At 45.6% G+C, this 13673-nt stretch overlaps 1 protein-coding gene across 1 annotated transcript in view; it reads left to right on the top strand.

Moving 5' to 3' along the window:
• Positions 1-932: 932 nt before the first annotated feature.
• The window catches only part of mob2a (MOB kinase activator 2a), a 61344-nt gene continuing 48603 nt past the window's right edge, over positions 933-13673 (top strand). The window contains exon 1 of the mRNA XM_051380762.1: positions 933-1593. Within this exon, the coding sequence (XP_051236722.1) occupies positions 1577-1593 (17 nt within the window). The 5' untranslated portion in view covers positions 933-1576. The remainder of the gene's footprint in view (positions 1594-13673) is intronic.

Below are 13673 nucleotides of genomic sequence, written 5' to 3'. Positions count from 1 at the left end.
TCAATTAATCAACTGTTTAGCACTATTTGACAAAAACACAGCCGTACCAGAGAAATCTACACTAACTGATCAAATGTCATCTTTCCTCCTTTGAATGAAGTGTTTGCAGCTCGTCAGTGGGTGAAGGCATTAAAAGCAGCTGCCCAGTCTTAAGAACGAGCAGAGCAGTACGGCTGATAGTATTTAATAATTTAGCCGGTGATACATTGGTCATTACTGTAACTGCCCTGCCTGCACAGGTTCACAGTGAGGGTCAGTGCACATGAATGCCTCCCTGTTGAGATTTACGGCCTCCAATGACGTTACTCTGGGTTTTTTTTTGTTTTGTTTTGTTTGGAGGGTTTCTTTCCCTATTAACCCCCCCAACCTACCACCCTCTGTGCGTTGTGTATGTACATTTTGTGTCATCCCAGATTCCCATCAAGCACAGCGGACTGTAACACGGCAGCTTCATTATACGACCTGACACTATTCTTTTTAATACTGCTTGTGTTTTATTGTCTGTGGCAATGAGTTAGATTATTTAGGAATATGAGCACAACATGTACTTTTTTTTTTTTTTTTTTGAGGTGCAAATACCCTAACAAATCAAATTACCAAAACCCATTGACATTTGGGGCCCCTGGGGGTCTGTGGCCCCCGGGGGCAGTTGCATGCATTGTCTAATTGTCCTTGGTTTTCAAAGAGAACTGCGGCACTAAAATCTTAATTTCATCTGCGCACTGCCCTAGAATAAGATCACAGGTGTTATAACTCACGTTAAACTCAACTGTACGTGAACAGCAGATGTAATCACCATCAAGCTTTTTACTGGGACTCAAACTCACTACATATCCCATTGCATCCATGTTCACACAGCCCTGCGTGACACGCATTTTTACGCACAGGAGGGACAGTGGGTCGGGTTTGTGTTTACTTCCGGACTCCGATTTAGACTTCGCACAGACACAGCAGCGGCTCCAGTGGAGGTTCAGGCTGTCAGCTAAACACGGCAGCCATACAAGGCTTCATGACAGAGGTTACCGGGGATTGACCAGCGGCGACCCAGCAGACGAGCCTCACTCGGCGGCGGCGGCGGCGGCGGCACTTGCACACCGGCGACTCCAGGCGAGGCGAGGCGAGGCGAGGCGAGAGCCACACAGCGGTGCCCTGCTCTCCTCCTGCTCTCCTCCTGCTCTCCTCCTGCTCTCCTTCGTGCTCAAAGTCACTCAACGCTGCGCTCCCCGTCACCAGCTAACACACCGATCTGACTCGTGTTACTGCCACTTCATGATCCGAGCTAGCTGAGGAGCAAAACAAGGACAATCGCTCCAAGTTTAAAGCGGCGGTGTGTGTGTGTGTGTCTGACCGGCTGTAGCATCCAGCAGCTGGGGGAGAGCGACAGCGAGGCGACGGGACCCGAGGAGAGAGCGACGGGACTCGGGGGGGGAGCCAGGGAGCCAGGCAACCAGGGCAGCGAGGGGTGGTGGCTGGATAAACTCGAGGGGGTCGCCTCCAGCTCCTTGGTGGATTTTTTTTTTTTTTTATTATCCCCTGCCTGCTAACGTTAGCTAAAAGCTAGCTCCAGAACAGCGCCATGGATTGGTTGATGGGGTGAGTACCGACCGCTAACTCACCCAGCTCTCTCTCTCCGTGCACCGGGGCTACTGCGCAGTCCGCCCCGGTGCACAGGGGCGGACACCACGGGGTCAGACAGGTGCACTGTCGGGTTTGAATACTGTCAAATGTCCACTTATAACCGCATCCTTGTAGCCATAAGCAGGGGAGGAGGTGGAGGAGGAGGTGGTGGGGGGGCTGGGGTTGTGTGGGGGGGGCTGGTGGGGGTAGCATGTTGCCCTAGCTTTTAGCTTAGCTCTATGCTAGCTTGGTAGCAAAGCTGGCAACCCAACCTGAGGTTACCCGGTGGGGGGGGCCGGGGCCCGGGGGGGTCCTCTCTGTGGCCTGCAGCTATCGAGCCAACGATGGCAGCGCCCAGATTTAGGTCGTGAGGATATCTGCGAGGCCAGGTCGCTGCACAGGGATCGTATTTATAGGAATGATTAACGCAGCGAGGGGGCTAATGTTAGCAGCCTGTCAGTCCTGCTAACGCGGCTGTGCCCGGGGGTGGAGGAGGAGGAGGAGGAGGAGGAGGGTGGAGGTGGTTTATTTCCTTTGCAAGGTGCGCTGGCTGCTTTATTTTTTAAGGGAACTGCCGTTAGCAAGCATGCTAACTTTAACGTTGCTTAATTAATGAGCTACATTTTAGGGAACAACAACAACAACAACAACAACAACAACAACAGAGGCTCCAGTGTCAACCAGCTCACTTGATGGAGATTGTAGTTCTCGTGCTTGAGAGATGGGCAACCTTGGAGGATGGATGAATAAACATTACGCAGAGTGGGGTTGACTGCAGTGCTCACACACACACACACACACACACACACACACACACACACACACAGACAACACACACACACAACACAACACACACACACACACACACACACACACACATATATACGTGTGTGTGTACATATTGTGTTTATTCCCTGCTTTGTGTAGTTTTTTTTTGCCTTGATGCTGCAGGTGACGGTTGACAGACGCAGATGTGTGACTTTTTGTTTCAAGTGATGCGTTTAAGGGAGAGCTGGTGGTTAGTACGACTTGTATTCGAGATGTCAGTCAGTCTCACACTTGCTATACAGCCAAGAAAACATCAAGGCCGTGATGACTGTATTCAGGATTAACCTCTTGACATCAGTGTGAGCGATAGAGTAACTTACCGGCCCCAGACTGCTGTTGCAGAGCTCATATGCGTTATCTTGCATTTACTTATGTATTTGCTGTGCAAACACTACGCTGTTTGCACAGAATCTAAGTTAAGTGAAGGAGGGGACTCACAATCCAAGGTGTGTTTGTGATTTCCCTTTTCTGTATTTTAACACGGTTTCATCCACGTGGTCAGCTTTAGTGTCACTGAAACGCAGTGAGATCAGATATGTTTCCACACAGGAGAAACATCAGGCCCTTTTTTTTGGCGTGTCACAAAAGGTTTGGACTTGCACAAGTAAGATGTGTCGCTGTGAGGTTATTGTTTGTTTTTTTTATTTGCTGACTGGTTATCAGGTTGACGGGGCTGGTCGCAGCAGTGTGAGGCCAGATCAGGACTGAGGGAGGGTGGAGGCATGTTGACAGGGGTGTTTCTTCACATCAGGACATTTTATCTGAAAGATAACGATGCAGTCCGCTCTATACGTCCCCCCCCAACCAGAATACTAGTGTTTACTAATACCTTTGCTAAGAAATGCTCTCTGTATGTCAGTCAGTTAAAGTGCCTGACAGATTAGACAGTTAGGCCACAGGCAGAGGAAAATGTGGTGAGTTTTGTGTGCAGAAGGCGACACCTCATTGCCACTTTTGTGAAACTGTTAACATCCTCAGTCATAACTCCTGAACCGTGAGGTGTATGAGCAACATTACATTTCATCCAGTCCCGGCAAACATTAAATTTGAATGACCCTGAGAAAAATAAGGATGTGTTCTTGGTATTTCCTTTTTCAATGCACGGCCTATTCACATAAACTATAATCCCTGAACACGTTGTGCAGTTTTGATAAAAGTGCTCACTCTCTGAGAGCTTTCTGTCTTTTTTTTTTTTTTTCTCCTTCTGACACTTGTTTTCCTGTTTTTGGTAACTGGTTCTTGCATTGACTCGTCTCAAGTTGCATCAGTTCTCTCAGTTGTAAATGTGATTTTATAGATCTTAAACCTCCTCTTCCTTTTTCCCCTAAGTCACTCGCATGAAATAATTATAAATTTTTGCCCAAACGGTTGGTGCTGTCAGCCATAAGCTGGTTTGCTTAGTGATCTGTTAGGAATTCAAAAGCACCACCCAGTCACGTCTCGCCGTTGGAGGAAGTGAGGAAAGGGAAGAACTGCATACGAGTGAAAGAGAAGGCCACCGTCTGCGGTCAGGATTATCATGGATGTTACTAAATGTAATCGGCATTAATTCATATTCTCCATCTTAAGGAAGTTACTGAATCTTCTTGTGTGGAGTGGCGCCCTTTAAATTAAGTCGTTTGTCATGCTCTAAACTCTCACAGATAAATGAGTCATGCTCATCTATGAACTACAATTGTTTATTCATTACAAGTGAAGTGGGGTATCTACAATGTGTTATCAGTGCCAGCTGTCTGTGGAGCTGTAACACCTTTACCGCACCGACCAAGACTAACAGCGTTTCTGTATTTTTGAGAGTTTGTGTTTACCTGCATGTTAAAGTCACACGTTGTCTATTGTTTATATGTGCGGGCAAGGTGTGTATGGGTGTTTGTGTGTGAGTGAGCTGATTGCATTGGAAGCAAGCAGGCATGCGTCCAGCGTGCGTCACTGACAGAGTGGAGTCCATGAATGAGTTAACCAAGCATGTAATCACTCTGAATACAGACCCAGGGTGAAGGACGCTGCAGCCAGAACCGATGGAGGGAGGAAGTAAGGGGGGAGAAGAGAGGGAGTGCAGGAGAGCTAAAGGGTGATGGAAGGACAGAGGGATAGAGTGGTGAAAGCAGCTGATTTGAGGAGAAAGAGAGAAAGGGAGGAAGGAAGAAGCGTGATGAATGACAGAGGAGAGACTGAAAACGGGAAAGGCAGGGTGATCTAAGATGGGGATGGAGGGATGGCAGACGGTATTTGTTTTGACCGATGGATGAGAAGGAAAAGGATGGAGTAATGGGACGTGAGGGCTTTTGATGGAAGGGTTGAGTAGGGAGGAAACCAGAAGAATGAGCAGGTGGGGAAGGGGTGGAGCAGCTGATGGGAAGGATGAAGCTCCACAGGGAATCAAATGGAGGTCTGTAGCAGATAAAAAGCACATGACGGCCTACTAATGGTGGATAGACTGAAAGAAGGGGACATAGAGACGGTGATAGGAGGACTTACGGTGGGTGACAAATTCACAAGAACAGAATTTCTTGTCTGCGGTTTCAGCAGGAAGCTCCAAATAACACAATAACAGAGTCAGACAGGACGTTAAATCACCGGGGGGGGGGATGCACGACGCCTCAATGTGTCTTTTTCCTGCTGGGTGAAACGGGCAGGCTTTGACAGATGTTTAATCCCCTTTTGCTTTTGAGTGATGGATTGGTAATGCCGAACGAAGAGCGGGAGAATGGAAACTACTGCGGCTAAGTGGAGCGCCGCTTTAGGCCGCCTGACCTGGAGCAAAGAGTCAGATTTAATGTACACTTAGCTCACACTGCATCACCTGTGACTTAATGGTGTAAAAGGCAGCGTATCATTACCCTACATCAGTGGAGTAATGCAAGCAATGGTATGAAAGATTCCAGTAAAAAGGGGCTTGTTTGTTGTATCTTCTCAGTCTGTGGAAAACACATTTTAGGCACGATGTTTAGAGTTTTTGTCAGATTATTTAAGTAATTTAAAACATAGTTTTGCTCATTTTATTTTGTCATGTTTGGCAAAGTTCTTGTGGGACGACATTAAACACTGATATGTTTGTGAAATTTGGTTTGTTTTGTAAAGAAAATGTGTTTATCTTCCTCAAAATAAACTATTGAAAAAGTTTTTTTTTGTATAGGTCATAAAATATGGGTATCATATTAGCACCAGTATTGGAAAATTTCAAACAACACCAAATACAGCTTCAGTCGGAGGCGGCCGAGCTCTTTACCACTCAAGAGTCTGTGTGTACTCGTCTCTTCCTCTTTGACCTTTCATGTTGTCAGCTAAAATTGTTAAAAATAAAGAACGAGGGTAAAGATGATGTCAGGTGATTGGTCTGATGGCAGATAGAGAAGGGGAATTTACCACAACCACTTATAGGCTGAGCTTCCTCTACAGTGTCTGTTTGCAATGTTCTGTCTCATCGCTGTGGCTTATCTCCGAAAAAGACGTCTTACTGTAGCTATTTACCCCCCGTGCTTGTTCTCACATTGTTTTCTCAACTGTTATGTGGCCCATGAGCACGTTCTTATTTGACGAAACTCTCACGACCACAGCAGTGGGACAGATTCTGTATTTCAGTTTAAAAGCATTGAGAGAACACCACATGGATTAGAGACTATTGCTTAGTCGGATCTTTTTCTGTTACAGTTTTTGATCGTATTTATAGAGTAGGAAAATGGGTGGAATCACATCTGGCACCAGAGGGTTTCTGCAACAACATCAGTCCCATTCATATTTTCCATTTTGGCTGATTGGCCTTTTTGGAGTCTCTCTAACACATAGATGAGCATGAAACCACCTTATTGAATCATCAAATGTTTAAAAGGTTACTTCCAAAAAAAGAAGGCGTGCAACCTTTGCATATAATTTTGTAGATAAGGCCGCTAGGAGACACACAGAGCATGGCGGAAAGAAACTGACCGTACTTCAGTTCTGTTGCTGTGATTTTTAATTTCAATCAAGTGACTTGTATTTCGGATTTAACTGATCGATTTAGCAATTGTAGTGCAGGAAGTGCTCTGAATATTCATACGAACTGTGGTGTAACTGTTGTGGCTGGTGTCTTCTCCATGGATGAGGCTCAAGGGTGCTTCAAGGGTGTTGTAGCAGCACTCAGCAGACTAACTTCCAGTGGGTAAAAACTTCATTGTCAGGTACAAAGACGAAACCTTTTTAAGATAACTGATGGCCATAACATACCCCAGTAGAATTTGAATTATGCAGCAGACTCTTGTGTCTCCATTTGAAGTTTTTTATAATCGATGAAATGCGGGGAAAACACTTGCGACGCGGTATCTAATTTAAACAATTTCAGCAGCTCTACCCAAGCAGATTCCTTGCAACCATATTCCAGTGAAATGGTGCATGGACTGTATTAGGAATGTAAGAAAATATATCCAAAAGAGGTCAAAAATGGGTCTGAGAAATGTCTGTATAGTCATATCAACTGATCTCTACGTGCGGTCCTGAACCCAAGCATGAGAATCTCTGTGGTAGCGTTTTGGGTGACGGGGGTTGTAGTTTTATGATAAAGTCTGTGTGTTTGAGTAACATCCCTTTTTCTGCTTTTGCCTTGCTCTGCATGTATACCTAGAAGCTCCCACTGGGTATTTTTGCACACTGCAACCCTGTCCTTATGCAACCCCACAGCCTTATTTCCATCTCCACACGCACGTCGACACACGTGCGCACACCATTGCACACAGCCTCGGCCCAGGTGGCTGCTTCCGCTGCTTGCACCGCAGATACAGGGCTGATAATAGGCTGTGACAGATGAGCAGACATCGTCTCAAAGCAGTCACCTGCTCGAGAATAGAAACTAACCAACGCTGTCACTGCATTGCTTGGTCTATATACAAGGATGGAGGCTGACTTTGCTGTTTTTATTTCAAGCTTTACAATCATCTGCAGTGTTTCTCTGGCACACTGTTCTGATATTAGGACCAACCTGAGGGTGGTGTAGCAGTCAGCTTATCAGAAGGTCTAAAGAAAGAGCTTTTAACTAGCTTGTTACTGTTACAGTGAACTGGGAACTTCTGTTGGCTCTCCCATTTGTCAGAGCCCGCAGTAAGAACCCTGCTCTATTAAGAATCAATTTATTGTGTCTGGCACTGAAGTTACTTTACGACTACACACCCAAGGCCAAGATGTTGGAGACCATGTAAGGCAGCCAAACCTTTAATGACAGTAATGCGGTGTAGTTTTACAAATTCATCTCATGTTGTGAGTGGCAGTTAGCCCAGTATCTCAGCACACATCAGCTCTCATCAAAACCCAACCCTGAGAAAAACCACTCCATGGTTCACACCAGTTGTTTTGCATAAGCGACTTCCTTTTACTGATGGTGTTAGATCCATGATCAGTTTCCAAAAAAGGGTTTTGTATTGCTCAATGCTCAGAAAAATTGCATTGCATTTTATAGGGGTCATGCACATACCCCTTGTAGTCATGCAATAACTACTACTATACCTTCTTGTGAAGCTTAAAATGCCTCATAAAACAAATTTAAGACCGTCAGATAGGTGTGGACTGGATGTTGATGAATTACACACATTTAAATAATAATTTGTCCATCTCTATTTACATACAAGAGGAAGAAACACCCCTTAATGTGGCTCACACCAGCCCAACCCAAAAACTAGAGCCCGACATTACCTTACACACCATTTATGACACAGAATCAACAAAAAAAGATCCAATCGGTATTTATTACAAGACATTTCTATTGGGTTGCAATCAATTATACAGGGATGAATGCTTCTCTCATCATTGGTTTATGTAACTCAGTTTTCCAATTGAAACTAAGATCAACACTGCCTCGCTTCAATGGAGCTGGGCCCTGGCCTGGGGCTCAGCGGCAGGCCTCAGGCTGTTCTACCGGGATGTGCTGCCATGCTGAGGGATTGGCTGGATGACTAGATGGTTTGTTTACTCCCCAGAAAGGGCATTTCAGTCACTTTCAACCCTCCAACTCACTCTGTCTTTCAGTCCTTGGCTCAGTTTCTCTCTCTCTCTCTCTCTCTCTCTCTCTCTCTCTCTCTCTCCCTCCCTACCTCTATCTATCTATCTCTCTCTTTCTCCCTTTAATTCTCTTCTCTCTCTCTCGGGATGCTGATGTGCAGAGACGTTTGCGTGCTTGACTGCTGCCCGAGCTAGACTGTTCCGCTGCAGAGAGCAAGGCAGCGCTGAACAGGCCCAGGGCAGCGTCAGCCTTCTCCGAGAAATGTTTAACAGCAAAGGCTAGCAGGGTGTTGGCTGTACTCGAAGCTGATCATGTAGGAGGATAGACTATACGCCGAGCTTTATTGTACGAGCTCTATCGTGCTGTTTTTGTGAGGGACATAGGAAGGAAAACAGTGGAAAGCAAAGCAGAGCTGGAGGGGCAGAGTCTAAACAAACAAGTCCTCAGCTCCCCTCCCTGACATCAGCCCCCTTCCTTGACATTTGCCGGTGTTCACTGCTCATCAAGGCTGTTATTTGGCGGCAAACAGTAGCAGATCCCTCCTCTTCCTCAGCAGCACAGAAGTGAGCCGAGGTGGCCGTTGCCACACCGTAAAAGCTCATCTGTCATAGTTCAGAGGTGTCGATGACTTCAGGTTTCACAGGAAGGTGACACCTAGAGCCAGTAGTTGATCTAGTAACCATGACTAGCAGCTCCAGCGAGTATTGTTTGCAGTTGATACAGAAAGAGCCACTGTGTGTCTTGAATTAAGTGACGTTAAACTGCAAATCTACCACAACTAATTTAAGTTAGTATTGGTTAAAATACTGTGCCATGTTGTAGCTGGTCTGAGTGAATGCTAAGTGAGCCTTTCCCCAGGCTTGAAGACACAATAGTGTATCATGGAGTGTTTTTTAGGACATCAGTGTGCATCATTGAGGGAGATATAAAGGCTCTATTGAATGCCTTTTTGAGGAGTCAAATAGCCTGGGTACAAGAACACACACATACGTAGACACGCTCCTGAGTGAATACTGCTGTACCCTCTGGTTTTGTCTCTTGAGACGCTTCTCTCTACTTTCCTGTCTTCCCTTCCCCTTTTCTCAGAGGCAGGGACAAGGAGAGGCCTAGAAATGAACGTGATACCAGAATGACTCTGCAGTTTGCCTTTCACTGAATATGCATAAGTGGATAATTGGAGAATCCAAATGCATGCACGGCTGTATTAAGCACTTTCGCGAGCACTTGAGATGGAAACTCTTGCAAGGTGTGGTGCTTTTTGCCCCTTTTTTTGCCAGCATGTTTGAGTGAAGATGAGGTTTCAAAAGCCTGAGGACAGTACACGCTCTGTGAGTATGGTGCAACCCAATACTGTGATGGATCAAGAGGCTGCAAATGCAACCCAACTCAATACCTGAGCTGGCTGTGCTTGTGAAGCTCCTCCGCCCACTCAAATGGGTCCTGACCTGTTCAAAAGCTTGAACAGGCTGCATTTCACAATGTCAACTGCACAGTTTGCTGACATTTAGCAAGCAGCCTCTGATGCATATGGTGAGGTAACCACTTATGTACACTGTAGACCTTTTTATATAATGCACCTGTACATTTAAATATCAATTGTCACGCCCATTTCGGATTTGCTTTCACTATGAAGACGTTCTGCCCATTTGGGCCACACTGTTGTTGTGTTGCTCCTGGTGTGTGTGTGTGTGTGTGTGTGTGCGCGCACGTATGTGTGTGTGTGTGTGTGTTTCACTTGGCAGGAGAGTGGCACCATGCTGTGACGGTGTTTACTCTTTCGTAACGCTCTGGACAGCCCTGCCCAGCTCGCGCAACTGGCACTGCAAACGGATGGAGAGACAGGGGTGAAAAGAAAAGCCTGACAGAGGGCAGGAACAGACATGACAAATCAGCTGCTCTCTCTCTCTCGCCTTCTATCTCTTGTTATTGGTGGGAGGAGGACATTTTCTCTAAAAGCATGTTCTTTAAGTTCAAGCCAATATTGCCACACAGATTCTCGACTTAACTGGTTCATACAATAGCAGGATGGGCCTCCACGGGCCTGGGAGCAGCTACTGTTCTGTCAGAGAGTATCATAGTCGTGGACTGCTGCCAGCTAGAGCTGTCTTAAGATCAGCTAAAATAAGTTGAACCCCCCTGCAGCAGGATTTTGGGTTGTTGTTGCCATCCACCCACAAGGGACACCCTGCAGAACACCCTGCATTTATTTTAGGACTGGTTGCAGTGTTTCATATTCAGTTCTGGCTGTAAATTACATTTAATGATACCTTTCTTCTTTGGGTAGAGGCACATTTAATTTTTGAATTTACATTTGCCTTTTCAAAATAATCTAAATGTGATGGTAATACCTAATAGGCACACATATAACCCTTATCAGTAGAGGTCAGATCAGCCCCACAGCTTTGGGTTAATTAGCAAAAGGAGCTGTTGAACATTAGTCTGGCATTTAACCAGTGTCTTTTTCTCTTAAATCTTCTAGGGTGGACTTGTGGAAACAGTTTTTTATTTTCCAGACATTGCAATGTGCTGCTCTAATTACAAAGTGAACATACAAGGTGACAAATCAGTGACCTTAATCTGATTAAAACAGATCCTGACAATCTCGTCTAACGGTCAAATTAGCAAAAAACTGGACTTTTCTGTGTGAATTAACATTTGTGACTGACTTCAGTGCAGGCGTTCTTTGGTCCGCCTCCATAAATGTCACTAATATGTGATCAGAAGTGTTTCAGTTGGCCGGCTAACAACTAACTAACACACAGAGGCAATAAAATGGAGAGTTGGGAAGTAAAATGCAGAGACAAAGATGGGCAGATGCGGTGCAGGCGCAGTGCAAATTGAAAAAACGCCAGAGAAAAGGAAAGAGGGGACAGAGGAAGAGAGGGCAGCTGATAAGGAGGGGAGAGCAGCAGGAGAATATAGAAAGTGCGGGTAAAGAGCGAGGGAAGGAGGGAAACGATAGTAGTGCAGAGACGATAGGTGAGATATGGAGATAAATGGGAAGCGGCAGCGTGGGTCAGAGAGCTAGATTAGAAACAGCAGAGGTCTGCAATAGAGGACGGAGAGGGAGATTTAACAGCAGGGGCCCGGACTGCCGGTGACAGTGAGAGAAATGGAGTTTGGAGCCGAGTGCAGGTCAGAAATGGAGGAAAAGCGAACACAGGGGATAGAGAAATAAAAACATTCCTTCTCTGGATCTTGCATTCATTGGTTTGATTCCCAAAACCGTAAAACCAAGATTTTGAGTATTTGCCCAGCAGAACAGTAGGTCCTCATTAAATCAATGAGATAAGAGACCTAATTTGTCTTGGAGGAGGAAGCCTTTAATTCTGGGTGGTTTTATTTATTCTTCACCAAGATGTGGTCAGCACCCTCGGGCGCGGCTTCAGCCGAGTGGTGAGCTGCTAAATCTGTGCAGAGCCGGTGGGCTGCTAGCGTCGGTGTAAGCTTGCTAGGTTTGTCCTTGGTGGCTGAGGCTAGGCCGCTAGGCCGGTCTGAACTGTAATTGGATTAGAGATCTCTGCGTTGCATCAGGGTACGCAAGTGGAGTATACACACACACACACACACTTTAAAAGCACACACGCCTCAGGGAGCCAAGTTCATCTCTGTACTGCTCATTTTTTCCGCTAAACTTTCTTCTTTCCGCAGCATTCTGCTATTTTCTTTATCCCCCTTTTAATCAACTACCCACCCCTTCCCCTCTGGCTCTTCTGTATATATGTAGGTGTGTGTGTGTGTGTGTGTGTGTGTGTGTGTGTGTGTGTGTGTGTGTGTGTGTGTGTGTGTGTGTGTGTGTGTGTGTGTGTGTGTGTGTGTGTGTGTGTGTGTGTGTGTGTGTGTGTAGTCATGCATTTTTGTGTACAGGTATGCATGTTAGTGTTTGTGCGCATGTATGTAGATCAGCCCTGTGTGCCATGCATACCCTCTCTCAATGGGATTATAGGAGTTGCAGCAAAGCAACTGTAGTTATAATAAGGTGAACCCCCATACTGAAATACTGCTGTTTTTAATGGATATACAAATACAAATTGTTTTGGGCATGAAGTTCTCCTTTAGGTTAGTTACAACGATACCGACGCCGGTATCGGAGGTTTTAACACCTTCTGGTTTCAAAGTGGTTAAGCTGACTTCACTGACAGTCTTCACTGGAGCAGAGCCAGTGCCTCGCTGTCCAGGGTCAAAGGCTGCCCTCTGTTTCTATCACCTTTCTCAGCTTCCATCACAGTTAAGATTTGAGGTTTGTGTTTGTAAATGTACAGTCATCATTACAAATGAGGCCTCCTCCCCCGCGCTGGAGGAGACCTGATTCTCTGGACTTGTGAAAATGGCTCAACTCAGCTGAGGACTGGATTCATATTTTTGTGTCATTGGGCGGTTAGTCCCGATTTCAAGATTGCATATTTTTACTGAACATTGACAGATCTGGGCTTAATCTGTGAAGAGTTTCCTTTACTTCACCAACTGGGAAGCACGGAATAGAGCTCATCTTAAATTGCACTACTACCACTACTCAGTAAGACGTTAACTGGGTATAGTGTGTCTCTTTCTGTTTATTGTCTGTCTCACTTTGTGGCTCATTCATGTGATCTATGTGTCATGGAGGTGCCATGTTTCCTTGAACGGAATTTACTAATTTAGTTGATGGTCCTGTCTTTGAGAGACTTATAATGAATGAATGAATGAATGAATGAGTAGGGGAAAGGTAAATCCTCAGGTCATCAACATACCAGTAAACTTTATAGTAATCATGCTCCTCACCATCTACGACTAACAGTGCAAGTGCCAGGGAAACAAAATAAAACAAGAAAAATGGGACTTTATCCCCCTGCCTTGGCTGCAACTGAAGAAATGGTGCACTAAAAGGTGTCAGGTGTTACTGATCATTGTAACACATGAGCAGGTGTGGTGAGGTGTGTTGGACAGGTTTAAACAAGAGGCTGGCTTGGCAGGAAGAAAGGGAATAGATTCAGCAACCCGTAGGAAGATATACAAGAGAAAGACCCACCTTTTTTATCTTTCTCTGTGTGCATTTGTACATGCATGTGTCTGTTAACATTCTTATAGCACATGTGGATGCTGGTTGAGGAAAGGAATTAAACAGCAGTGAGTCAGATTAGAGGGAAACAGCGATCAAACTGAACTAGCTTAATAGCTGACAGGCCAGCACCAGCAGCCATATGCTTCGTGTGTTTGCTGACAACCCTGCCGTATGGCTCTGATATGCACATATGGCCTGTACATCTCCTCAACTTCCTGCCGC

This window comes from Dicentrarchus labrax, unplaced genomic scaffold (genome assembly GCF_905237075.1).
Source record: "Dicentrarchus labrax unplaced genomic scaffold, dlabrax2021, whole genome shotgun sequence".
Lineage (NCBI taxonomy): Eukaryota > Metazoa > Chordata > Actinopteri > Moronidae > Dicentrarchus > Dicentrarchus labrax.
The sequence above is the reverse complement of the archived record's forward strand: the minus strand, read 5'-3'. Positions and strand labels throughout refer to the sequence as shown.